The 25115-nt window shown below is 39.6% G+C and overlaps 1 protein-coding gene across 10 annotated transcripts in view; it reads right to left on the bottom strand.

The window, feature by feature from the left end:
* Window positions 1–25115, bottom strand: part of UIMC1 (ubiquitin interaction motif containing 1) — a 114777-nt gene that overhangs the window by 28398 nt on the left and 61264 nt on the right. For all 10 annotated transcript variants that reach the window (XM_054489592.2, XM_054489591.2, XM_054489589.2 and 7 more), the window contains 4 exons: window positions 22231–22292; window positions 20095–20171; window positions 15616–15719; window positions 7604–7757 (listed from right to left, as the gene is read on the bottom strand). In XM_054489592.2, coding sequence (XP_054345567.1) covers window positions 7604–7757; window positions 15616–15719; window positions 20095–20171; window positions 22231–22292 — 397 coding nt within the window. The remainder of the gene's footprint in view (window positions 1–7603; window positions 7758–15615; window positions 15720–20094; window positions 20172–22230; window positions 22293–25115) is intronic.

Below are 25115 nucleotides of genomic sequence, written 5' to 3'. Positions count from 1 at the left end.
ACATATTTTTGCTTAGTCACAAGTCAAGCCTATTTTAGGCCCTGGTCCTTCTCTGTTAACTCTCAGGCATATCTATAATAAGAATTCCTACCTCCTCCTACCTACCAACCCATCCACCATTATTTTTCCAGGAGATATCCCTGAAGAGAAAGTCCACTCCTAGCAGTATCCTGACTCTAAGCCACACCCTCTATCTAGACTCAAAGTGTATATAGTTAATGCCTTCAGCTTCCCTAACTCTCCTATAATCTATTTCTCCCTAACTTATTCTTAGCCCTTTGACTCTTATGCCTTGCCTTTCTTCTTTCCCTTAGTTCTACCCAACTAGTGGCTTATCTTTTATGTCTCATCATCTCACACAGAAACAGACCTCAGAAAGACTACACAGACAGGAAAGCACAGTCAATAATAATAGCAGCCACTGTTTTACTGCATACCTATTACATGCTAGTCACAATGCCTGGTACTTTACAAAGTGTCTGTGATTCTCATGGCAATCCTCATACTAATTTTACAAATGAGGAACCTGATCCTGAAAGAGATAACTTGTCAAATATTAGCCAGTTAGGAAATATTACAGCTGAGCTGCCTAGTTCTAAAACCAACATTTCTTCTACTTTATCATAGTGCCAAAAACAAAATATTGACTCTATTTTCCCAGCTTCCACCCTTGTCCCACAACCCAATAATCTACCGTCCACATAGTAGCAACCAGAGTGGAGTGATCCTTTGCTTAAATACTAATTCTTTGCTCAAGTCCCTCCAGTGGTTCCTCCCTTGCTCAAGGAAAAGCCAAAGTCCTTATTATGGCCTAAGAACCCTGTGATCTGTCCATCTGCACTCCTCCCCCGTTACCTCTCTGGTTTCACTGTTTATCTCTCCCTTACTTACTCTAATCCAGCCACATTCAACCTGTTCACACCTCAGCGTTTTTGCATTTATTATTCCTTCTACCTGTAGCACTTTCCCCACCTCACAATCTTCTTAGTTTATTCCCTCACTTACTCTAGATCCCTGTTCAAATGTCATCTTCTCAAGGAGACCTTCCCTGATCACCTATTTTATATTGCTACCTCCTGAGACCTCAGTATTCCCTATTCCCCTCTCCCTCTGCTTTACTTTTTTCTCTAAAGTACTTACCACCACTTGAAATATCGTATATTTATTGTTTTCTTGTCTGCCTCCCACTACTAGAAAATAAGCTCCATGAGAACAGGGACTTATATTCTGTTAATTGTATATTCTGCTCACTGTATCTGTTATATAGTAGGTATACAATAAATATGTATTGAATGAGTAAATGGGGGCTTTCATTCTCCCTAGGTGTTTAACACAATTGGCCTTAGATACATTTTCCAGAAAGTAAATGCAAAGGCAATGTGCATTTGTTCTAGTCTAGATCAATGTAGTCAATCTTCTCCCCTCAAACATTACCTTTAAAAAGCATTCCCTCGGCCAGGTGTGGTGGCTTATGCCTGTAATCTCAGCACTTAGGGAGGCCGAGGTGGGCAGATCATGAGGTCAGGAGATCGAGACCATCCTAGCTAACACGGTGAAACCCCATCTCTACTAAAAATACAAAAAATTAGCCGAGCGTGGTAGCAGGCACCTGTAGTCCCAGCTACTCGGGAGACTGAGACAGGAGAATGGCATGAACCTGGGAGGCAGAGCTTGCAGGAGCCGAGATCGTGCCAGTGCACTCCAGCCTGGGCAACAGAGCGAGACTCCGTCTCAAAAAAAAAAAAAGAAACAAAAGCATTCCCTCTAATTTTTCATAGTTCTGAATAGACAACAATGTCATTGAGCAAAAAACTGAGTAGACTGAGCCAACTTAACCAGTGTGTAGTATTATAATCAAAACTTATAGCAAAGTTAGTCAGACATATATTTAATGACATACATAATTGTTATTGTGCTGCACGGTAAGTAGGCATAAATAGTAGACACTTTATGTAAATGATTCTAATTGCTATTTCTTTTATACAGCCAAACCAAGCACGTCTAGGATCCGCTTCAGGGGAAGACAGGAAGGAGTGAAAAGCTAGATACTTAATACTGGGAGGTTAAGTCCTCTCTTATTCCACCCCTTAAGCATTGGGCTAATGGTCTCCCAGCTTGGCTTATGTGTCTTCAAGAAAAGTAACTTGCCAGGCATGATGGCCTACGCCTATAATACCAGCACTTTCAGAGGCCAACGTGGAGAATTACTTGAGCCCAGGAGTTCAAGACCAGCCTAAGCAGCATAAAAAGACTCCATCTATACAAAAAATAAAAAATAAGCCAGGCGTGATGGCATGCACCTATGGTCCCAGCTACTTGGGAGGCTGAGGCAGAAGGATCACTTGAGCCTGGGAGGTTGAGGCTGCAGTGAGCCATGATTCCACCACTGCACTCCAGCCTGGGATACAGAGTAAGACCCTGTCTCAAAAAAAAAAAAAAAGGGAAAATTACTCCTTTCCTTCCACAGTAAAAAAAAGGCTTCCTTTTACAAAAGATTTAAAAACTAGGTTGGGAGCCTGGCCTCTGTCTCCAGTCATATAAAGCTAAGAGGAACCAGCACAATCACTAACTTCTGTCTCCGGCAAGGAAGACGGGGCAGGCAAGCTGGTGGGGAAACCAAGTAAAGAGATCAAATGTACTGAGTACCTATTGTACACCAAGTACACTAGCAGGTGCTCTGCATAATCCCTCTACTTCCCCAACCCACCTATACCCCCAAGCTCTGTTCCCAGGAAAGTAGAGGAACATGCAGAGAGTAGAATGGTTCCAGTGAGGGCACCCTGCTCCCTCTCATAAGGCCTGAAAAATCAACAGAGAGCTCTCTTAGGAAGATTAAAACGAAGCTGTTATTTAATGGCCATTTCCCTTGCTTCTCATCTTATCTAAACCCATAGGAAGAGAAAGGGCCCTCTACCTTGCTATGGTTTTATCCAGACCTAACCAGCCTGCAAAGCCAAGGCTAAGCCCACTCTTTCTGGGATCTCATCCTTATTCACTGCAGCTCTCCTCTCTCCCATTGTCAGGGACATTTACTTGGGTAAACAATTATTCACTTGTGTCATCTTGTAATTAATTTCTTGGGGAAATGCTTATTTCACCATTGATAATGCAAGCTCCTTGAAGACAGAAATCTTAAAACTTCTTTAGTAAGCTTCATAAGGTCTAGCACCATAAAAAAAAAAAAAGTGCAATGCCAGGCAAGGTGGCTCACGCCTGTAATCCCAACACTTTAGGAGGCCAAGGCAGGATGCCTGCTTGAGCCCAGGAGTTCAAGACCAGACTGGGCAACATGGTGAGACCCTTTCTCTACAAAAGAAGATATAAAAAACTAGGCAGGCAGGGTGGTGTGTGCCCATAGTCCCAGCTACTCATGAAGCTGAGGTTGGAGAATCACTGGAGCCCAGGAGGCAGAGGTTGCAATGAGCCGTAATCATACCACTGTAATCCAGCCTGGGTGACAGAGTGAGACCCTTTCTCAAAAAAAAATAAAATAAAATAAAAATAAAAAAAGCTCCAAAATATCTGGATGAATTAAAGGTAAATATGAAGTAACAGGTGATAGAAAAGAAGCAAACTTCTGGCTCTAGGTAGACACGTTGGCATTCAAAAGAAGGATGTAGTACAGTCATGTGCCACAAAAAGACATTTCAGCCAACAACAGACCATCTATATGATGGGGGTGCCATAAAATCATAATACCATATTTTTACTGTACCTTTTCTGTGTTTAGATGTGTTTAGATACACAAATACCATTGTGTTACAAGTGACTACAGTGTTCGGTACAGTAACACACTGTACAGGTTTGTAGCCCAAGATCAATAGGCTATACCTTATAGCCTAGGTGTGTAGTAGACTACACCATCAATGTTTGTGTAAGTACACTCACTCTATGATGTTTGCACAACAAAATCACTTAATGACACATTTCTCAGAACACATCCCCATCACTGAGCAACACATGACTATATTCTAAATTTGTCTTCTAAACTAGTTTTTATAACAAATTTCCCTATGAAAAAGAAAGTGTGACTGTCATTCAGGATATAGCAGACATCTTCACATGGAGGTCTGGGGTATTCGCATCAAAGCTATAAAGACATATGATGCCGAGAATATAGGGACTTTCTATTGTATCAAAAAACACATTTACATCTATCATGTCTGAAAGTCTGCGATATCCAGAGTGTAAATCCAACTGAACAGCATTAGACGGGGTCACTGATCCTGGACCCAGCAGAACAAGGAGAACCTGAAATGTCCTCCCTGAATGGATGATGATGATGATAAGACTCAGTCTACTTTGCCCAACTAAATGGCCTGGTTCTAGTGGCATAAGTCTGAAAATTGGTTTGAGAAAATTCAGGAACAAGCCTGAATCAATTTCAACCACAAGGATTTGGGGATGTGAGTTTGAGTTCTCTCACCACACTCCAGTAAGGAAGACCGGCTTAAGAGCAATTATCTTGTAATTAAAAGATATCTGACAGTTATAAATGCCAAAGCTTCCTATTTTAGCACCAACTAGTGGAATTCAGTAAGGGAGATGTCAGTAGAAGCTATCCTATGCTACTCCTTACCTGATCATTCTGACCTGAAGGAGGTCATCTATTCCTAGAGCTCAAGGGGGCATTCAGTTTCTCAAACTCATTTATTTCTGGACCTTGATGTTGTGTTGAGTAAGTCATTGACTCAGATACCCAATACCAGCTGCGTAAGTGCTTAGTAAGACAGACAAGATAGTCTCTTTCCTTTGAAATGCTCAGCCCCAGAATTCTTTTAGTCACTGGAATGCTCAGCTAAAAAAAAAAAATCAGACTAAAGAGCTTTGTCAAATTAAAACTGCATTTAGATTGCAGTCCTTCAGTGCTCTCCCACTAAAAGTGGTTGATAGCCAGATTTAGGTCCTCAACTTTCACTGTTTTTAGGGACTACAATGCTATGCACAGAGACCCTTAAAAAAAAAATCTCTGACATAGTAATTTCACTACTGGGAATAGTAACAACAGCTAATGGTTCTTATGTATTTACTATGTGCTAGGTACCGTGTTAAGTACTTTCCTTAAAATATCTCATTTAACCTCACAAAAACTGAACAAGGTAATTATTATTATTTCACAGATGCATAAAGGGAAGCTTGGAAATTAGCACAGGGTCACACACTAGTAAGTCAGTAACAGAGGTGGGACTCAAGCTCAAACTGACTGGCCCTCCAGAGCCTACCTTACTGTCACCCCATATGGGAACATATCCTTGGGAAATAATCCCAAAATACAGTGACAATTTTAGGCTAAGAGGCTCAGTACCATGTGATTATAACACAGTAACTTGAAGCATTTCAAATATGTAATAAGTAAATGACAGCAATCCAGGTTACCAAATATAATGTAGGCATTAGAAATATTTTTATAAATAACTTTTGTGACATGATGAAATATTTACGCTATAAACAGAAAAAGCAGAATATAAAATTTTACAGACAGTCAGACCTCAACTATGTCAAAAACTTATCTGCACATGGAAAGAGCTAAATTTACTGCTAAATAAAAAAGACAAGTTGCAGAATAATATATAGAGAGAGCTATATATAGCATGGTCCCGTTTATGTAAATAGTGCCTAATTTTAAGTATTCAATAAATGTAAGCCATTATTATTACAATGAACATGTACTACTTTATAATCAGAAAAATCAACAAATTTATTAAATTAAGTGTTTATGTACTTCCTTATTTAATAACTATAAAGTATATTACTTCAAGAAAAGTAAATAACATGTGCCTTGCCTCTCTGGCAATCTTAATTTAAAAAACACTTCACAATTATACAATGTCACATTTAAATACACCTAAGTTACAGGAATCGAGCAGCACTGAGAAGAACACTGCAACACTTCCAATTACCTAGGTTTACATTCAGCATGGTAGACCACAGAGAGCTGTGCTGACATGACTATATTTACAGTTTGAAATCATAAACAGGCCAAACCAGAGGTGGTATTTCAAGGGCTGTGATTAATAAGATTTTCTTGATCAATGTCTTATGCTGTCTGAAAACTAGGGATTTTGGTACAGACTTTTTTTTTTTTTTTTTTTTTTTGAGATGAAGTTTCACTCTTGTTGCCCAGGCTGGAGTGCAATGGCACGATCTCGGCTCATTGCAACCTCTGCCTCCCGGGTTCAAGCAATTCTCCTGACTCAGCCTCCTGAGTAGCTGGGATTACAGGAGCCCAGCACCACGCCTGGTTAATTTTTTGTATTTTTAGTAGAGACAGGATTTCACCATGTTGGCCAGGCTGGTCTCGAACTCCTGACCTCAGGTGACCCACCCGCCTCGGCCTCCCAAAGTGTTGGGATTACAGGCATGAACCACCGCGCCTGGCCTTCGGTACACTCTTAAAGAGATAAACCAACAGCTCCTCGGTAACTCAGCAGAGATATGATATGTAGGACATGAATGTAAATTAGTGATATTTTTCAGCTGCTGTCTCTAGGTAGAATTTCTATTAAAACAAACTACAAAAAGAGGAAAAAAAACCTACAAGGGGTTTATTTTGAATGAAAAATGGGCAACTCTAGAACTTAGTTCCTCAAATTCCACAGCAATCTCAATATTTGAATACGTAAGTTGAAATGCAAAGTCCACTGCACTGCACTGATTTTTAGCTACCTATGTAAAAGAATAAGTTAATACGTTAAAAGATGGGCCAGCTGCAGGCTGGGCGTAGTGGCTCACGCCTGTAATCCCAACACTTTGGGAGGCTGAGGCGGGTGGATCACGAGGTCAGGAGATGGAGACCATCATGGCTAATATGGTGAAACTCCATCTCTACTAAAAAAAAAAAATACAAAAATTAGCTGGGCATGGTGGCAGGCACCTGTAGTCCCAGCTACTCGGGAGGCTGAGGCAGGAGAATGGTGTGAACCCAAGAGGCGGAGCTTTCAGTGAGCCAAGATTGCGCCACTGCACTCCAGCCTGGGCGACAAAGCGAGACTCCGTCTTAAAAAAAAAAAAAAAAAAAAAAAGGTTGGGCCAGGTGCAGTGGGTCACACCTGTAATCCCAGCACTTTGGGAGGCCAAGGCAGGAGGATCACTTGAGGTCACGAGTTCGACAGCAGCCTGGCCAACATGGCGAAACCCTGTCTCTACTGAAAAAAAGTACAAAAAAAATTAGCCAGGCATGGTGGCGCAAGCCTGTAGTCCCAGCTACTTGGGAGGCTAAGGCAAGAGAATCGTTTGAACCTGGGAGGCGGAGGTTGCAGAAAGCCAAGATCGTGCCACTGCAATCCAGCATGGGTGACAAAGAGAGACTCTGGCTCAAAAAACAAACAAACAGAACAAACAAACAAACAAAAAAAAACATTAAAAAATGAAAGACTTTTCCCTTCCCCTTCTCCTGAGGCATGTGTAACAAGACAAAATACCTGCTAAAAGTAATGATGAACATAAAAGTACTAGAAAAATAACTAGATAGAAAAAACCCAAGACCAATAACAACTTCAACTTTGAAGAACAGCTATCTGTTTTTTCCCTGCATTGTAATGTATAGGATTATAAAACCACCACACAAAAAAGTAAGAGTTTGGCTGTCCTGGTGGGTCTTTACCTGTATCTTCCCCCATCAGACCATTGCAGTACATGGCATGTCGTTCAATCTTTGTGGGTGGAAAGCGTTGGTCACATAGCGGGCAGGATACCTGGTTATTGGATGAGAAGGTAGAAATAGCTATTTCCTTCTCAGCATCTTCCTTGTTACCAACCTGAAGAACATGACAAACAGCAGTTATAACAGCTTTAGTTCATATCATTCCCTACAACGAACTGCAAGAGACTCCACCCCATATTTCACTTACTTTCAAAGAGACAGCAACAGCTTATCAAATTCAGGAGTAAGGATTCGGAGATACTACTGATAGAGTTAATACTTATTCAGTGCCTTATACTGCCAACTATGTATTAAACACTCTACATGTATTACTCGTTTATATATTACTCGTTTATATATAAGTATATTTATACTGACAACTATGTATTAAACACTCTACCTGTATTACTCGTTTATATATATATGTAAGTTTATATATTACTCGTTTATAGATAAGTATATTTATACTGACAACTATGTGTTAAACACTCTATATGTATTACTCATTTAATCTTACAAAGTTATTAGCACACTCCTTTTTTACACGTGAGAAAAATACTTGTGTAAAACAGTAAAGCAATTTGCAAAGTCACAGAACAAGTCAGTGGGAGTGTTGAGATTCAAACGAAGGACTAGAATCTGCCTCAAAAACTTGAGGGCACTGATCTCTACCACATTGTAAGGCACAATCCTCACTGCATCAGTATGCTGTGCCTGCTGGGTTTCACATTTTGCATATCAACAGCACCTTAAGGACACATTTTCAATTTCACAAAAGGACTGTTATTACTGTAAGTGACTTTAAGATATAAGGAGTTAGAAAACAAAAGAGCTCTAAGCCAAAAACAGCACAACTAGGATTTAAGTTAAGAACATAAGTCTGTACTTAGACCCATAAGACCTAAGACCTGTGTTTTATTTGTGACTTTCTGGATTGAAAGAGGAAACTAAGATCTACATACTTAAGAAGCACGAAAGAATTCATTAGTTAAAATAATCAATTCTGCCAAAGCCACTCTTAAACCTATCTCTTATTCCTCTCTGTTTTGTAGTCATCATTTCTCCTACAGTTGCTGGTATCTCTTAAAGGCAGTTTTATTTTACCTACACAGGTTGATCAGAGCCAAGAACTCTGCAGTGATTAATTCAACAGTGTGTGTGAGCACTGCAGCACTACTGCCTAACACTTGCTTCAAAGGACAGCATGCCCTATCCAATCAATGTGAAAACGTCCTGCACAGCTACTGCTTACATTTAAAGCAAGGGACACCCGGGCTGTCATTACACCTTACTACATGAGGAAAACAAATAAAATAACTTCTGATACAAGAACAAAACACGACCAAAACTTCAATGCACAGATAATTTGACTTCTGAGTCAACTGGGTCTTTTGGGGTAAGGGGTTGGGGCTATCTCTAAAACCTAATGCTTATGAGTGAGATCCAGCAGAGATGAAAACAGGCCATCTAAATACCAAGTCAAACTGCCAGAAAATGTCCTGTTTTCAACACCACCTGCCTTTTATTAAAAGACATACCCTAAAGGCGTAAAACCTAAAACATGAGAAAGGAACAGTGGTTGAGTTCTTACACTATGCAGGCTCCACCAGTCATTTTCCATATCCATCCCTCCCAACAAGCCACTGGACAGAAGTATCACTAGCTCTGCTATTACAGAAGGGGAAACTGAGGCTTGGAAAAGCAAAGTAACCTGCTGGTCACAAAGTTACTAAGTGAACAAACCCAGGCCCACTTGGCACCAAAACCTTCAGTAATTCCATTCTATCATGTTGTGGCAGAAATAAAAAGCCTCCCTCCCATTCCACCTTGTTTCTGGAAGCGGATCCTGCAAGGAACTAAGAAACTATCAGGTTCTATTTATTCTTCTTCTCTACAAGGTGGGGAAAGTCAAGTGGGTCTGGAAGCTCTAGGTCCTATGTTTTCCAAATTTAATCACTAAGCTGCTCACAAATCCAGGTTCCTCTGTTCATAAATCTTAAAAGGAAAAGTTGTAAAGCTTGAAAAATTGCAAAGCTGGCCAGGCACAGTGGCTGTAATCCCAGCACTTTGGAGGCCAAGGCATGTAGGGAGACCCCCTGAAAATATTGCTATGGAATAAAAGATGAAATGCTCCTGATTAAGGTAAATACAAAATTGCATGCAGGACTGTGTAAAGACAATGCCAGGTTGGACTGCCAGAACGAGCCAACAGCGCATGATGTGCTTCTCCCTGCAGAGAGCCTATGAATGGACGTGCAGTCAGGGAGGTTTCACATCACCAAGATTTCTATCCCAGAAGCAGATGTTCATAGCTCTGGGAATGGAATGCGACCCTTGTGGGGAGCCTATAAACGGACGCATGGGGGGCGCCTGTCCATATGGATAAGATAGGGCTATAAACGCCCTCATCTTGCCGCGGCTCTTCTAGGCCTCTTCAGGGTTAAGGCATACTCCCTTCTGACAATCTCTGGTCTAACCGGTTGTCTAGCTTCACGTCCTGTTTCCATGGATTGTTTGTAACCAGCTTTTGTTGCAATTGTTACTGCTGATTAATATCTTGCTAATCATAGGTTATGGAAAGATTGTGTTTCTGTTTTAAGGCTCTGTTAGAAATTACTGAGGCACATATTATATTGTAAATTCTTATCTCTGTATACTATACTTCTACACAGAAATATACTGTACTTCTACATACAAATGTTATGTTAAAGAATTACTTCATCCCCATGTGACCATCTCACCTCATAATCAAATGACCCTAAATCCCTCACTAACCTACCCTCACCCTCACTGAACTTAATAATAAATGCTGGTATATCACATGCATTGTTGGCACCGCGGGACCAGAAGGCAGTGACCCCCCTGGACCCAGCTTTCACTATCTTGTGTGTGTCTATTATTTCTCAACCTGCTGATCCACCTAGGAACAAAGAGAGAGCCCCGTTGCATTGCGGGCTGCTGGCCAGATCCCGCAATAAAGGCAGGCACATTACAGGAGGTCAGGAGTTCAAAACCACCCTGGCCAACATAGTGAAACCCCATCTCTACTGAAAACACAAAAATTAGCTGGACGTGGTGGCACGCACCTATAATCCCAGCTATTCAGGAGGCTGAGGCAGGAGAATCGCTTAAACCCAGGAGGCGAAGGCTGCAGTGAGCCGAGATTGCGCCACTGCACTCCAGCCTGGGTGACAGAGCAAAACTCTGCCTCCAAAAAAAAAAAAGAAAGAAAGAAAGAAAACAACAGAAAAATCACCGGGTGCGATGGCTCACGCTTATAATCCCAACACTTTGGGAGGCCAAGCCGAATGGATCACTTGAGGTCAAGAGTTTGAGACCAGCCTGGCTAATGTGGCAAAACCCTGTCTCTACTGAAAATACAAAAATTAGCCAGGGGTGGTGGTGCATGTCTGTAGTCCCAGCTACTCAGGTGGTTGAGGCAGGAGAATCGCTTGAACCCAGGAGGCGGAGGTTTCAGTGAGCGAGATCCTACCACTGCACTCCAGCCTAGGCAACAGAGGGAGACCCGGTCTCAAAAAAGAAAAGAAAAGAAAAATAGCAAAGCTGTTTGAGCAGAAGGATGGCAGGGGGGTAAAGGGGATCAATATACCCTAAAATTTGCAAGTAGTCTTGAATTACTTAAAGTTAGTGGTGAATGGGCAGTTACTTGGCCTTCTAAAGTTCACTAAGCACAGAAATGTTATATGACGCAAATGTGTCACTGGTGCCCACACTGAGCACTATACTCCTTTGTATTCATCACAGCTCTATACAATGCAGAGAATGTACCTTTAACTATTAATGTATTCAAGACGGAGTAGTCAATTGTGTTATTATGAATATAAGCCCACTTCCAACCACTGTTCATAGGCAACCCTGAAGGTTTCTGAACATTTTTATGTTAAAATAAGGTATTTTTTCCAGCATCATTTAAAAAGTCTGTTTAAGTATTAACTACTATGGAAGAACCTCAAGGGAGAAAAAGGCAAGCAAAGCAGCTTTTATTAGGACCATGCAGTCAGGGATTTCTTTGCAGAGTTGCTTCTACTTCTTTTTTTTTTTTATATATATATATTTTAAGTTCTAGGGTATATGTGCACACCATGCTGGTTTGTTACATATGTATACATGTGCCATGTTGGTGTGCTGCACCCATTAACTCATCATTTACATTAGGTATATCTCCTAATGCTATCCCTCCCCCCTCCCCTTCTACTTCTTTTAAAATATTATACAACTATTTTTCGGCCAGGCACGGTGGCGCATGCCTGTAATCCCAGCACTTTGGGAGGCCAAGGTGGGTGGATCATGAGGTCAGGAGATGGAGACCATCCTGGCTAACACGGTGAAACCCCGTCTCTACTAAAAACACAAAAAATTAGCCAGGCGTGGTGGCGGGCGCCTGTAATCCCAGCTACTCGGGAGGCTGAGGCAGGAGAATGGTGTGGACCTGGGAGGCAGAGCTTGCAGAGTGAGATTGTGCCACTGCACTCCAGCCTAGGCAACAGGGCGAGACTCCGTCTCAAAAAAAAAAAAAATTATACAACTATTTTTCAAAAGAGGTACTTACGATACTGAATGTCGACATCTTAAAGGTTGTTGGTCCTTAACTTCAGACTTCAAAAAAAAAAAAATATACCTCACTTCAAGAGAAATGAACCCAGTGAAAACAAAAGCATGTCCTGCAAATCACCAAACTCTCCATCCCTCCCCCACCCAATTATGTGTAGCTTAGAAATCTCCTTGTTCTGGATCTTCCCCTTCTCACCACACAACTCTTAACATAGTTTACTTAAAAACTTAACTGACTGAACTAGCTCTGGAGGACTCTGAATAACTTCTATTAGCTCTTCTGAGAATAGGATATTTATCTAAGACTCCAACTAAGGGAAACTCCCAGGCAAGATATTCAGAAACACTATTTCCAAAGAAAGCTGACTATTGTCAGAAATCAAGAGGGACTACATACAGTTGTGCCATGGGTACTTCCAAATACCTCAAATACTGTTGAGCAATTCTCTGTCATAAGTAAACTAATAAACAGTAATATATTACAAAGCAGTAAAATAATATGACTTTCCACATGATACTTCTACTTGTGACAAATCTCTGCTACGTGTTTTATATTATCTAACTTCACCTGCAAACCAACCGAGTAAAATAGATATTTCTGCCTCCATTTTACATATGAAGAACTGAAATTCAGAAAAGCATTTCTCTTCTGTGCTTCCCTAATGCCCTAGGAATCCATCATTACCTTTGTCAGACCACATTATAATTATAATTATCTGTTTATATGTCTGTCTCCTTCCTTACCAGAACCCTCTGAGTGCAGGGACTGTTTTTCTTATTTATCTTTGTATCCCAAGAGTCTAAAACAATGACTGGCACAAAGTATACAAACTATAAATAGCTACCTAGTGAATGAATAAAGTGATTAATTTGCGCAACATTCAAAACATGGTGGAGCTGGGACTCAAAGCCATGTCTTCTAATTGCAATGCTCAAGCTCCTTGTACTACACCATAACACCTTCCAGTAAACAAGAAATTTTAGGACAAATGACCTACACAGATCCCAATGGCAAGAGTCTACACCCTTTATACTATCTTTGTGCACATAAAATGTTCCATTCTGTCTAATAAGTGACTTGTAACTAGTACATGATTTAAAATCTACAGTACATCTAACTTCTTTTAATGGAAACTTCTAAGACTGTTTAGAGACATCCACAGATATCAGTAAACAGCAACACCAAAAAGAGGACATTCAATGTGAGAAAGGCTATTATGATTCCATCTATTTGATATATAGTAGCACAGACATGTACACCATAAATTCTAAATAGGGTTCATGCTCTTTGACCCAAACAAAGAATAGTCTCGTCTGCAGTCATGGATGGATATGAAATCAGCCTCAACTAAGGGCTTCTTCTGTATGTTAGGATGACTATGGTAATAATATTCTGTTTCTTCATTCTCATTTAGAAGATTCTGTTTCTTCCTGAGAAAACAATCCAGAGGCCATTTTGACATTATGGAGCAGGATCTGTCGTCAGTCACTCTGCAGCAGGGAGTGTCATCGTCTTTCCTACCACCACTGGCATCAGGGAATCTTGGTCAATTGTGACAGATCAGGTTCCAGAGAACCAGGCAGTGTGCATGATTCATGAAGGCACAATATTTACCCAGCTACCTGCAGCGCAGAGACCAGGGAGAGGATCTAACTTCTATTGTAAAAACTGTTTTTTAAAAATCCCAGGCCGGGCACGGTGGCTCACGCCTGTAATCCCAGCACTTTGGGAGGCCTAGTGGATCACCTGAGGTCAGGAGTTTGAGACCAGCCTGGCCAACATGGTAAAACCCCATCTCTACTAAAATACAAAAATTAGCTGGGCATGGTGGCGGGCACCTGTAATCCTAGTTACTTGGGAGGCTGAGGCATGAGAATCACTAAAAACCTGGGAGGCGGAGATTGCAGTGAGCCGAGATTGCACCACTGCACTCCAGCCTGGGAGACTAGAGCAAGACTTTGTCTCAAGGAGGAAAAAAAAAAATTCCAGAATATAAAAAAGAACCTTTCTTTTTTTTTTTTTTTTTTTTGAGACGGAGTCTTGCTCTGTTGCCAGGCTGGAGTGCAGTGGCGCGATCTCGGCTCACTGCAACCTCCGACTCCCAGGTTCAAGCCATTCTCCTGCCTCAGCCTCCCAAATAGCTGAGACTACAGATGCGCACCACCACGCCCAGCTAATTTTTGTATTTTTAGTAGAGACAGGGTTTCACCTTGTTGGCCAAGATGGTCTCAATCTCTTGACCTCGTGATCCGCCTGCCTCAGCCTCCCAAAGTGCTCAGATTACAGGCATGAGCCACTGCACTCGGCCAAAAAGGAACCTTTCTTAAGGTGCACAGGATAAGAAAGTATACACCAATGTAACCAAAATCTTTATTTCTACTGAGGAATTTGGCTAACTCTCAGGTTGCTTGTGACAGCAACAGATTTTTAAGATTTTAAAATTTTTAAAGGAATTCCAGGTAAACTGTTTTGTTAGACTTAACATTAAAAATACCCACTGAGGACCAGGCGCGGTGGCTCATGCCTGTAATCCCAGCACTTTGGGAGGCTAAGGTGGGCAGATCACTTGAGGTCAGGAGTTCAATACCAGCCTGGCCAACGTGGTGAAACCCCGTCTCTACTAAAAATATAAAAATTAGCTGAGCATGGTGTCATGCCCCTGTAATCCCAGCTACTCGGGTAGCTGAGGCAGGAGAAACACTTGGACCGGGGAGGCAGAGGTTGCAGTGAGCCGAGATCGTGACACTGCACTGCAGCCTGGGCAACAGAGTGAAACTCCATCCCAAAAAAAAGAAAAAAAAAAAAAAGAAAAGAAAAGGAAAAATATACACACCAAGAATCTTAATCAGAAGTATGAACTTGTATCAATCAGCTTTATGGTTACTGCCATATATGTAAAGTGAGGAAAGGTAATGATGCAAATAGATTTGTTTATTTTATCAGACAGCTATCTTGACTTTGAATTTCTGATCAAATTAGGGCTGAAAGTTATGTATACATCATAATATAGTAATTTTTTCCAAGACTGTTTGTCTCTGTTACTTATTGGTACATAATAAAAAGTGCCCTATAACTTTGGATTCAAACCCATGTTCAAATTATATTTCTACCATTATTAGCAGTATGATTTAGAGCAAATTAAACATCCTAAGCCTCTGTTTCCCCATCTCTAATAGAAATAATAATGCACACAAAAGTACTCAAGAAATGGTAACTACTGTTATTTTTAAAAACAATGCTGAACTAATCTTAACTGTAAAAATCTCTCCCTGACATAAGGGCCCCCAAAACTAAAACCCCCTGCCACCTAAATCTTTTCAGCCAATGTCAACATTGCATCAGAGAGAGGACTGCCAACAGAAAGAAACCACTGAAAAAAAATATAGAGGAAAATATTCACCTCCTTATCTGCCATTATTATTCTGACTCCATCCAAGATATCTCTGCTACCTGGAGAGACTCGTCTTTCAAGGTCAAAAGTTTCAGAGGAACTTAGCTGTGTCTCTGTAATTTAAAAAAGTTAAAATCCCATTAATTTTCATTTTGTGCTTTCATAATTAGAAAAACAAACATGCCTATTTTCCCCTAAAGTTTAGGATATGACAATACTGTGGTGGCAATATATTAATAGATCTAGTTTGTTCCTTCTTAAAGCTTTACTGAGGCATAATTTACAAATAACAGAATTCATAAATTTTCAGTATACAGTTTAATGTGTTTTGACAAATGTATACCATTTATATACTACCATTTATACCACGTAACCTCTACTATAATCAAGATATAAAACATTTCCAAGACCCCAAAAAGTTCTCTGTACCCCTCTGCAGTCAATCTCCTACCTCTTTGGTCACTGCAACAAACTCTTTACAATGACCAGTTTATTTTATGTTCCTATAATTTTGTCTTTTCTAGAATGTCATATAAATAGAATCACGTCTTTTGTGTCCAGCTTCTTTTACTTAGTATAATGTGTCTGAGATGGACCCATGTCGTCACATAATATCAATAGTTCATACTTTCTGCTGCTGAGTAGCATTCCATTGTATAGATGTATCACAATTTGTTTATTCATTGACCAACTGATCAACTGGCTTATTTCCACTGTAATTCTAGTTTTAAAGTATACTGATTTGACAGAAAACAAGAACCTGCCAATGTTAGTGCTGAGGTTAAAGAGATGACTAGCAAAAACAGAAATTGGGACCAGAAATAGAATATACATTCTAGACAAAGATATGCCTTTCTTTAATATATTCTTTAAGCAGCATCTATTAATTCAACAAATATTAACTGAACATCAAGTCCCAGGCATTATACTCATTATCAGTAATATGAAAATGTAAGATGGGGTCCCTTGTAGTCTAGTGCAGGGGCCAGAAAACTAGATACAGCTCATGGGCCAAATCCTGTCAGCTGCCTATTTTTCTAAGTAAGGTTTTATTGGAACACAGCCATGCTCATTCATCTATGTACTGTCTATGGCTGTTTTTGCACTAAAATGGCAGAACCAAATAGTCTCAACAGACTATATGGCCCACAGGGCCTAAAATATTTCCTATCTAGTCTTTTGTTTTTAAAAAGTTTGGCTGGGCACAGTCACTCATGCCTGCAATCCCAATGCTTTGGGAAGACGAGGCGGGAGGATCACTTGAGGTCAGGAGTTCAAGGTTGTAATGAGCTATGATCACACCACTGCACTCCAGCCTGAGTTACAGAGTGAGACCCTGTCTCACCAAAAAAAAAAAAAAAAAAAAGAGTTTGCCAACTTCTGCTGTAGGCACATATCACTTAATATAACAACAAAAAAAATAGTAATTATCTTACAAAACCACCAATGTATCTGGAAAAGAAACATTACAGACTGAATGTTTGTGTACCTCCCAAACTTTGTATGTTGAAATCCCAACCCCTAATGTGATAATATTAGGAAATGGGACCTTTGGAAGGTAATCAGGTCATGAGCACAGGGCCTTCCCTCAAAAGAATGGGATTAGTGTCCTTTTATAAGGGACCCCAGAGAGCTCTCTCACCCTCTTTCCACCATGTGAGGACACAGAGGGAAGTTGTCTGGCTCTCACCAGACACTGAATCTGCCAACTCCTTGATCTTGGACTCTCCAGCCCCCAAAACTATGAGAAATAAATTTATGTTGCTTATAACCCACTCAGTCTAGAGTATTTTGTTACAGGAACTCAAACTAAAACCAGAAATTTATTTCAGAATGCAAATCCAGTAAGTTCTCTGTTATCTGACACTATACCTGCTGTACCTCTAACTACCACTTTGCTTCACAAAACAATAAATGGCCAATGTCAGGCAAATAGAGTATCTGCAAGTTTCTAATGTATCTTCTGAATCATTAAGAAAGGATTAAATACATTTCTAGAATTAACTATATTTTAATACATCACAAATTTTTTTGAAAACTGGACACACACACACGCGCCCCCCCCACCTTATTGGAAAAAGGCTTACGGCACATAAACTTCAAAATCCTGTCAACTTTCCCTAAAGGTATTTTCAAAAAGATATTCAGTATATTTAAAAATAAGAACCATTCACTGCTTAGATTACTGCAATAATAAAAAGTCTTCAATTATGTTTTCTGTGAATGGCTGAAATGTCCAACTAAGAGGGCATTAGCTTCTCGGAAATAAGCAATGCTAGAAGCATGCAAAATGTAGGCATAAGGCTATAATCCTGCTTCTTCAACTAAGTGAGTAACACTAAAAAGATATTGTAATCTTAAATATTAGACTCCTGAACTGTCAGAAATATGAAACAAAAGTAAACAGGTAACAGACTACTACACTAAATATGTGTTTCACCCATTTGGAACAAATTTTTTTCAGATAATTTATATATATAACTTCTAAATTATATATTTAAAAAGAAACCCAAGAGTTTGGCTTCATGGTGAAGTAGTTATACTTTCTTAGCACAAGGAACATTAATGTAATGAATACCTTTTGCAATCTCATTTAGAAGTGGTTTATGTCAGCAAACAGTTGGACTTAATTAGCAGGCTAATGACAGCAAGTCATGATCATAAAAGCTATCTAACCTCAGTATGAATGGCCTGCTTTTCCCTCTCATTAACTAGGCCTTTCAAGATCAATATATTTGCAGTTTCCTCCTGCAAGATCCCATGGTAATGTCACACGCCATCATCCTAAACATACTGAGTGATTTCCTTCTAGGAAGTAAGTAGCCCCAGACAGAGGGGGAAAGCTTTCTTTTCACAAAGGTAGCACAGCATTCTTGAGTGCTCCTGCCAAAATCTGAGCACTCGGTAGTGCAGTCTCTTAGTGGGTATTGTTAGGCAGTAATCCAAATACATTTCAAATGAATTAAGGAGCCACTTTCAACAAAAACCAACATAGGCTGAGCACGATGGTTCATGCCTAATCGCCAGCACTTTAGGAAGCCAAAGCGGGAGGATTACTTGAGCTCAGGAGTTTAAGGTCAGCCTGGGAAACACACCAAGACCTCGTCTTTACTACAAATAATAATAATAATAATTTTTAAAATTAGGTGTGGTGGCACATGCCTGTAGCCCTAGCTACTCGGGAGGCTGAGTGAGGATCATTCGAGCCAAGGAGTTCAAGGTTACAGTCAGTGAGCCATGACTGCGCCACTGCACTCCAGCCAGGGCAAAACCCCGTCTCAAAAAAAAAAAGGAAAAAAGCCAACATAGTTCAATTTTTAAAATAAATAAAGACCTTTATGATAGGCTGCCAGATGTTTAAAAATATTTATAGGTCTTTCCTAGATTACATGCAAACTAAGTTTGAGTCTCTGTGGAAAAACACTGAAGGAAACCAAAATAAGAAAAGTATGATTATCTCTAATCCTTATAGGCTATATGAGACCTCAGGGAAAACCAGATGTGACTTACGGCAACATCTGTATACTTGCTGTTCAAAGTTAAACATCAGTAGGAAGTCCCTCAATCTCACAGGAATGAGGCTAATGATCTTTTCAGAAAAGCCAGAAAGGAAAATACAGTCTAAAACAAATTCCTTAGAAAGTAGTGGTTCATATCACAAAATAATGCTTCATATTATACAATGATTCAGGAGTTTCTTAGATGTTAAGTATCTTAGTTCATTTTACATTATTTTGTATATCTAAATCTATCCATGTGCAACTTTGAATGAGCATCTCTTCTGCCTAAAACAAAGTACCTATCTTTTAATTTTTACAATTAACAAAAAGCAAACTAAAGCACTTAACGAGGTTACGCATCTTAGGTCTAAGATTAAAAATAATGACAGAACATGCACAAAACTCAATTTCTGAACCTCCTATGCAGTAAGACCCCAACAAATGGCAATATAAAAAGTAACTACTAAAAGGCTGTGAAGTCCAGGCACAGTGGCTCACATCTGTAATCCCAGCACTTTGGGAGGCCAAGGAGGGAGAATCACTTAAGCTCCGAAGTTCAAGGCTGCAGTGAGCTATGATTGCACCACCGCACTCCAGGCTGGCTGACAAAACAATTTAAAACAATTTAATTTAAAATAATTTAAACAAATTAAATAACAAAAGGCTCTGAATGTACAGTTAAGTAAATGCTATTCCTGATGCTTTGCTGCCATCTCTGATGAGGCCTGTAAACAATCAAGAAGACAAAAAAGTCATGTTAATTTCAAAACTAAATTACCCCTAAGGAGAGAAAAGATTGAGAACAAAAGCCAATGGCCATTAAAAACACCATATGTGTATACGTATACCAGTGTGGAGACATGTACATACATGTATCAATTACATATAAACCTCCAGAGAGTAGGTTTAAAGAGTCAGAGGAAAATTAATAGGCATGAAAAGGTAGATACGTATCAGAAATTCAGTAAAATCACAGTGGGGTACTTACCAGGACAAACAGTGATTTCTTCTGCAGAACTCTCTGGCATAAGGACTAAGCTTCTCTTACTGGGCAAAGCAGCAACACTGAAAGAGAACCAAATCCCAAATGAATTCCCAGTAAAATAAATCGGAACACAGAGCCAAAAGCAATGGTGAGTCACTCACAAAGCCACAGGTAATCACAGATACTTGCTGCCTAATACCACAAAAGCACAACAGGAAAGCAAGGAATCAGTACTGAAAACTCTAGGCCGGAAATATGGAAAATAAATATGCTTACAACTTCAGTTCCAGTGAAATCACTGAATGAAAACAAATTCCCTTTTGGAGTTTTCACAAAGGAAGGTTGAAGGGTAAGAACTGTCTGTGAATACCAGAGAAGACAAAAACTCCACTCCAATATAAGGATGTCAAAGGTGTTTTATAGCCTCCATCTCAGCCTTCTGAAGGCTAGAGATTTGTAAACTGACAAGAGAAGACACAGAGATTCTTCTGACAACACACTTTCTCCTCCTTTTGCAGTTAAATCTCCTCTTTATCTCAAGATGTTGCTTTCCATGCAACAAAAATAAAATACAATTCCAAACTGCCCTACAGCAAAAATCTGCCCACATAAATTGAATCTCTTTCCTAACAAAAACTTAATTATGAATGGCTTCCTTCATCCAACCTTCTGGTTTTCCCTGACTGCTCATGGAGTGCAATCTCTTCCTGACATAGGAACACATGGCTGATCTGAGCATCTGAGCTAGCCCCTCCTGCTTCACAGGGCTTTATGATTAGTTTGCTCAAGTATGCAAGAGGATGCTTAAAAACAAAAATCCTCACATCAACCAAGAACCACAGAGAAGACAGAACAGCTACAACTGAACTCATGATAAATAACTAAATCCTGATAGAAAACCACAAGTGATTTCTCTCTAAATAAAACATCTCACAACATTTGTTATAAACCCCAGCCAGACAGAGTTTACTCTGCATGTAACATTAGTGCTCTATTCAAAGGGTCCATCACAAAACAATTTTCTGACATTTATAAAATGGGCTAATCAATTTGAAGTCAAACCACATTGCCTGCGATTCCAACTCTCTCCTGGTGACAAAGTATATAATCATTTATTAAAACCTACATCTGCTCTGCACAAGGCTCACCACAATAAAGCAGAGAGGCCTACAGGGAGTAAAGGCATACTCTGTTAAAACCACTTCCAAAACTGTCTTAACAGCAGGAAAATCAAACCAAAGGCATATTCTTTAGCTCAGGAAGGAATACCAAGTACTATCAACCAGAAACCTAAGAAAGACCACCACCTTGACTACAGCAAATGGCAATTGGGCTTCAACTCTCATATGGGAGAACACAGTCATGCAGTTCAAAATTTAGCTCTTGAGAAAGTCTCAAAACTCAACTACCAGATAAAAAGGGCAAATGGAAAGTAACTGGAAGCATGATCCAGTTAATAGTGCAGTTTATAATTAATCAACTGCTATCTATTATTAAAGTAAGAAGACTTAGAAGGTAAGCCCATCAATCAATCAGCAGGAACAATGGAGGAGGTAATGCAAATACAATCCTTTACAGGAGATAGGAGGCACAAACGGAATAAAAGTGGCACAGGACAGAGAGTGAGAGTGACACAGGTCCTGTGTGGCCTGAATAATATGAAGACTTCAAAGAGGATGTAAGTCTCAAGAGTAAATTTAAAAGATGTATAAGGTTTAGATATACAGACAAAATAAGCATAAGCAGAGTTGGGGAAAAGAGAGAAAGGGGCTAAGAATAGAAGGACTATAAAGAAATCAGTCTAGAGCCTTCAAATTGGCATAGAAAACTAGTGTAATTAGTTAAGAGAATTGCAGGACGCGACCGCTTTTCAGAAATAATGTAAATGAGATTTAGGCCAAGATAGCTTGCCTGGACAAGATGACCTCTAGGATCTCTTCCAGCTCTTAATATTCTGGGCTTCTATGAGATGCACATCTGAGAACTTAGAGATACTAATAAAATTTCTCCTAGTCTTCACTTATAAAAGAGCTAAAAGTTCTCTGGCAAGCTGTCCACGTACACTCTCACTCATGTGGTTCATCTCCCTTATGCTGGCAACCATCAGAGGAGAATGCATAGCAACATATAACCTCTCACCTTTGTGAAGCAGGTACAGAGTTTCCCTCTTCAGAAGTTTCTTCAACAATCCCTTGGGAAGACTGCAAAGAAATACGTAGTATCTTAAATATACAGGCACAGGTGAACTGGCTTCTCTTCCTTTTTAAAAAAATTTTAATTGTTCAATGTTCTCCCTCAACAATTAACAACATGAAGAAAATATTTTCCATAAGCCAGTAAGTGTCAGTAAAACAAGCACATCCTGTAAAGTCAGAAGACTGGTATTTAAATCAGAACTAAATCACTTACTAACTCTGTGACTGGGTAAGTGACATCTAAATCTCTTTCCTCATCTTAAAATGGGTATCAACAATTGCCTCACAGAGTGTTGTGAAAATTAAACAAGATAATGTACACAATGTACTTCATAACATGCAAGACCTATATCAATATTAATTGGTAAGTCAAATGAATTACGATTTCAGAAAAACAATCAAAAAGTTTGCATACGGGGAAAGGAAAATATAGAGAAAAGTTCAATTTTCAAAGGAAATACTGAGTTGAGATAAACACTGCAATCTATGATCTTTGAGAAAAACCAAGCCATAACATAGGACATCTAAAGGGAAGGTTACAAAGACTCTTTTTGCTACAAATCTGCCACTATGGTTTTTATATCTGGCTACAGGATTATCTTTTCAGAAATGTAATGAATACGGACTACATAAGGAAAGATTATTTTCATTGATTCAAAAATTATTTTCATTGATTAATGGTACAGTTGGTGCAAATACCAACTCATTAAACATACATGCACAGAAGATCACAGAAAAAGCAGCTACTGCTGCCTTAGGCAGACTTCTGAGGAAGTGCCTGGGCTGTGAGGCTTCTTCCACTAGACATAAAGCTACCAGCTGAAGTTTTCAAGGTTTCCTAATAAGATATGAATAACCTAAACAAGTTAGGCATCTCTTTATGAATCTCGCTCCCATTCAGGGATTGATGAAATACACTTAAAAATCAGGAATAGTTGAGTTTTCAGTCAAAAGGAAAGTTGTACAATAGGGAATACAGTCATTATGAAAAATAAGACTTAACCAAACTACCAAAGGACTAAAATACAACAGCAATAAATACTTAACCTGTCTCTTCCTTTGAACTCAGGGGTGACAAGGTTTTTATTGAACTCTCAGAAAGAAAGAAAGAGAGAGAGAGAGAGAAAGAGAGAGAGAAAGAGAATGCTGACACCTAGTGTCCATTTAACAGAATTTTATAATGACTAGCCTTGGTCTTTAGATGCAATCAAAGCACTAGTAAGTTAGTTATAAGGCAACTCCATCTCTGCCTTAGGCTAAAGTATATGTCAAACCTCAGTGTAACTGTTTAAAAAAATTATTGTGCTTTGGCCAGGCGCGGTGGCTCACGCCTGTAATCCCAGCACTTTGGGAGGCCAAGGCGAGTGGATCACCTGAGGTCGGGAGTTCAAGACCAGCCTGACCAACATGGAGAAACCCCGTCTCTACTAAAAATACAAAATTAGCCGGGCATGGTGGCACATGCCTCTAATCCCAGCTACTCGGGAGGCTGAGACAGGAGAATCACTTGAACCCAGAAGGTAGAGCCGAGATCGTGCTACTGCACTCCAGCCTGGGCAACAAGAGTGAAACTCTGTCTCAAACAAACAAACAAAATTATTGTGCTTCTATTCAGTGCCAAGCCTGTGCTAATCACTTTACATCCCTTATCTCCTTTAATTCTCACAAGCAACTTAAGAAGCAAAAACCATTAAATTATTTTAAAAATAAGTGAAACTTCGAGAGGTTAAATAATTTGCCCCAAATCATACGGTTGGTCAAAATCATAGAGCTGAGACTTGCCTGACTCTAAAATCCACACGCTAAAAACTATTATATTGCTTACTCAGATGATCCTCTTCCCAATCATTTCAATGTAGAATTCCAAGAATGTCTTCATTTCAATACATTATTTTAATTTAGAAATTTATACCTCAACGGCAGTAATCTGAACATAAAGTGAGGTTCTTCCAGAATATGAACATAGGATAGCAAAATAAGCAAATAAAATTTAGACTACCCAAATGTAATCAAGGTGAACATGAAAGCATGGCAGAAATAAAAATTTAAGGAAGCTATGGCCTAATCAAGACATCTTCTTCCTGGAGAAATAATATGTTAATAAGGAAGGGATGGTTTGCATTGAATCTTAAAAAAAAAAATTCAAAGAATTATTATCAAAGGGTATTTTTAATACTTAAAAGTGAAAATGGGGCTGGGCAGAGTGGCTCACGTCTGTAACCCCAGAACTTTGGGAGGCCAAGGGGGACGGATGCCTTAAGGCCAGCCGTTCAAGACCAGACTAGCCAACATGGTGAAACCTCGTCTCTAAAAAAAATACAAAAATTAACCAGGCGTGGTGATGCGTGCCTGTGATCCCAGCTACTAGGGAGGCTGAAGCAGGAGAATCGCTTGAACCCGGGAGGTGGAGGTTGCAGTGAGCCGAGATCGTGTCACTGCACTCCAGCCTGGGTGACAGAGTGAAACTTCATCTTTAAAAAAAAAAAAAAAAAAAGTGAAAATGAATAGATAAATCATCTGGTCATCACAGAAATGTCCTCTATTGTGTGACAGTGGTAGTTTATTAGGTTTTTCCACAGACTAGTTGAACCACCCCTTAAAAATTCCATTTTCTGATTATTTCAACCCTCCAGATACTGTCATTCTAGAAGACATTAGATACAGGTCTGAGTATTCTGGTCACTAAAAACGTCTCTATTCCATAATAAATTAATAAATTGTCATTTTGTATACATACATCAGCATGAAGTTTGGCAAATCAAAGTCAGTTCTCACAACCCCACACAATCTGGTTATTTCTGATAAAAAAAAAAAAAATTCCAATATCCA

Source organism: Pongo pygmaeus, chromosome 4, assembly GCF_028885625.2.
Source record: "Pongo pygmaeus isolate AG05252 chromosome 4, NHGRI_mPonPyg2-v2.0_pri, whole genome shotgun sequence".
Lineage (NCBI taxonomy): Eukaryota > Metazoa > Chordata > Mammalia > Primates > Hominidae > Pongo > Pongo pygmaeus.
Note: the sequence above shows the minus strand (reverse complement) of the source record. Positions and strands in the feature narration are given on the sequence as shown.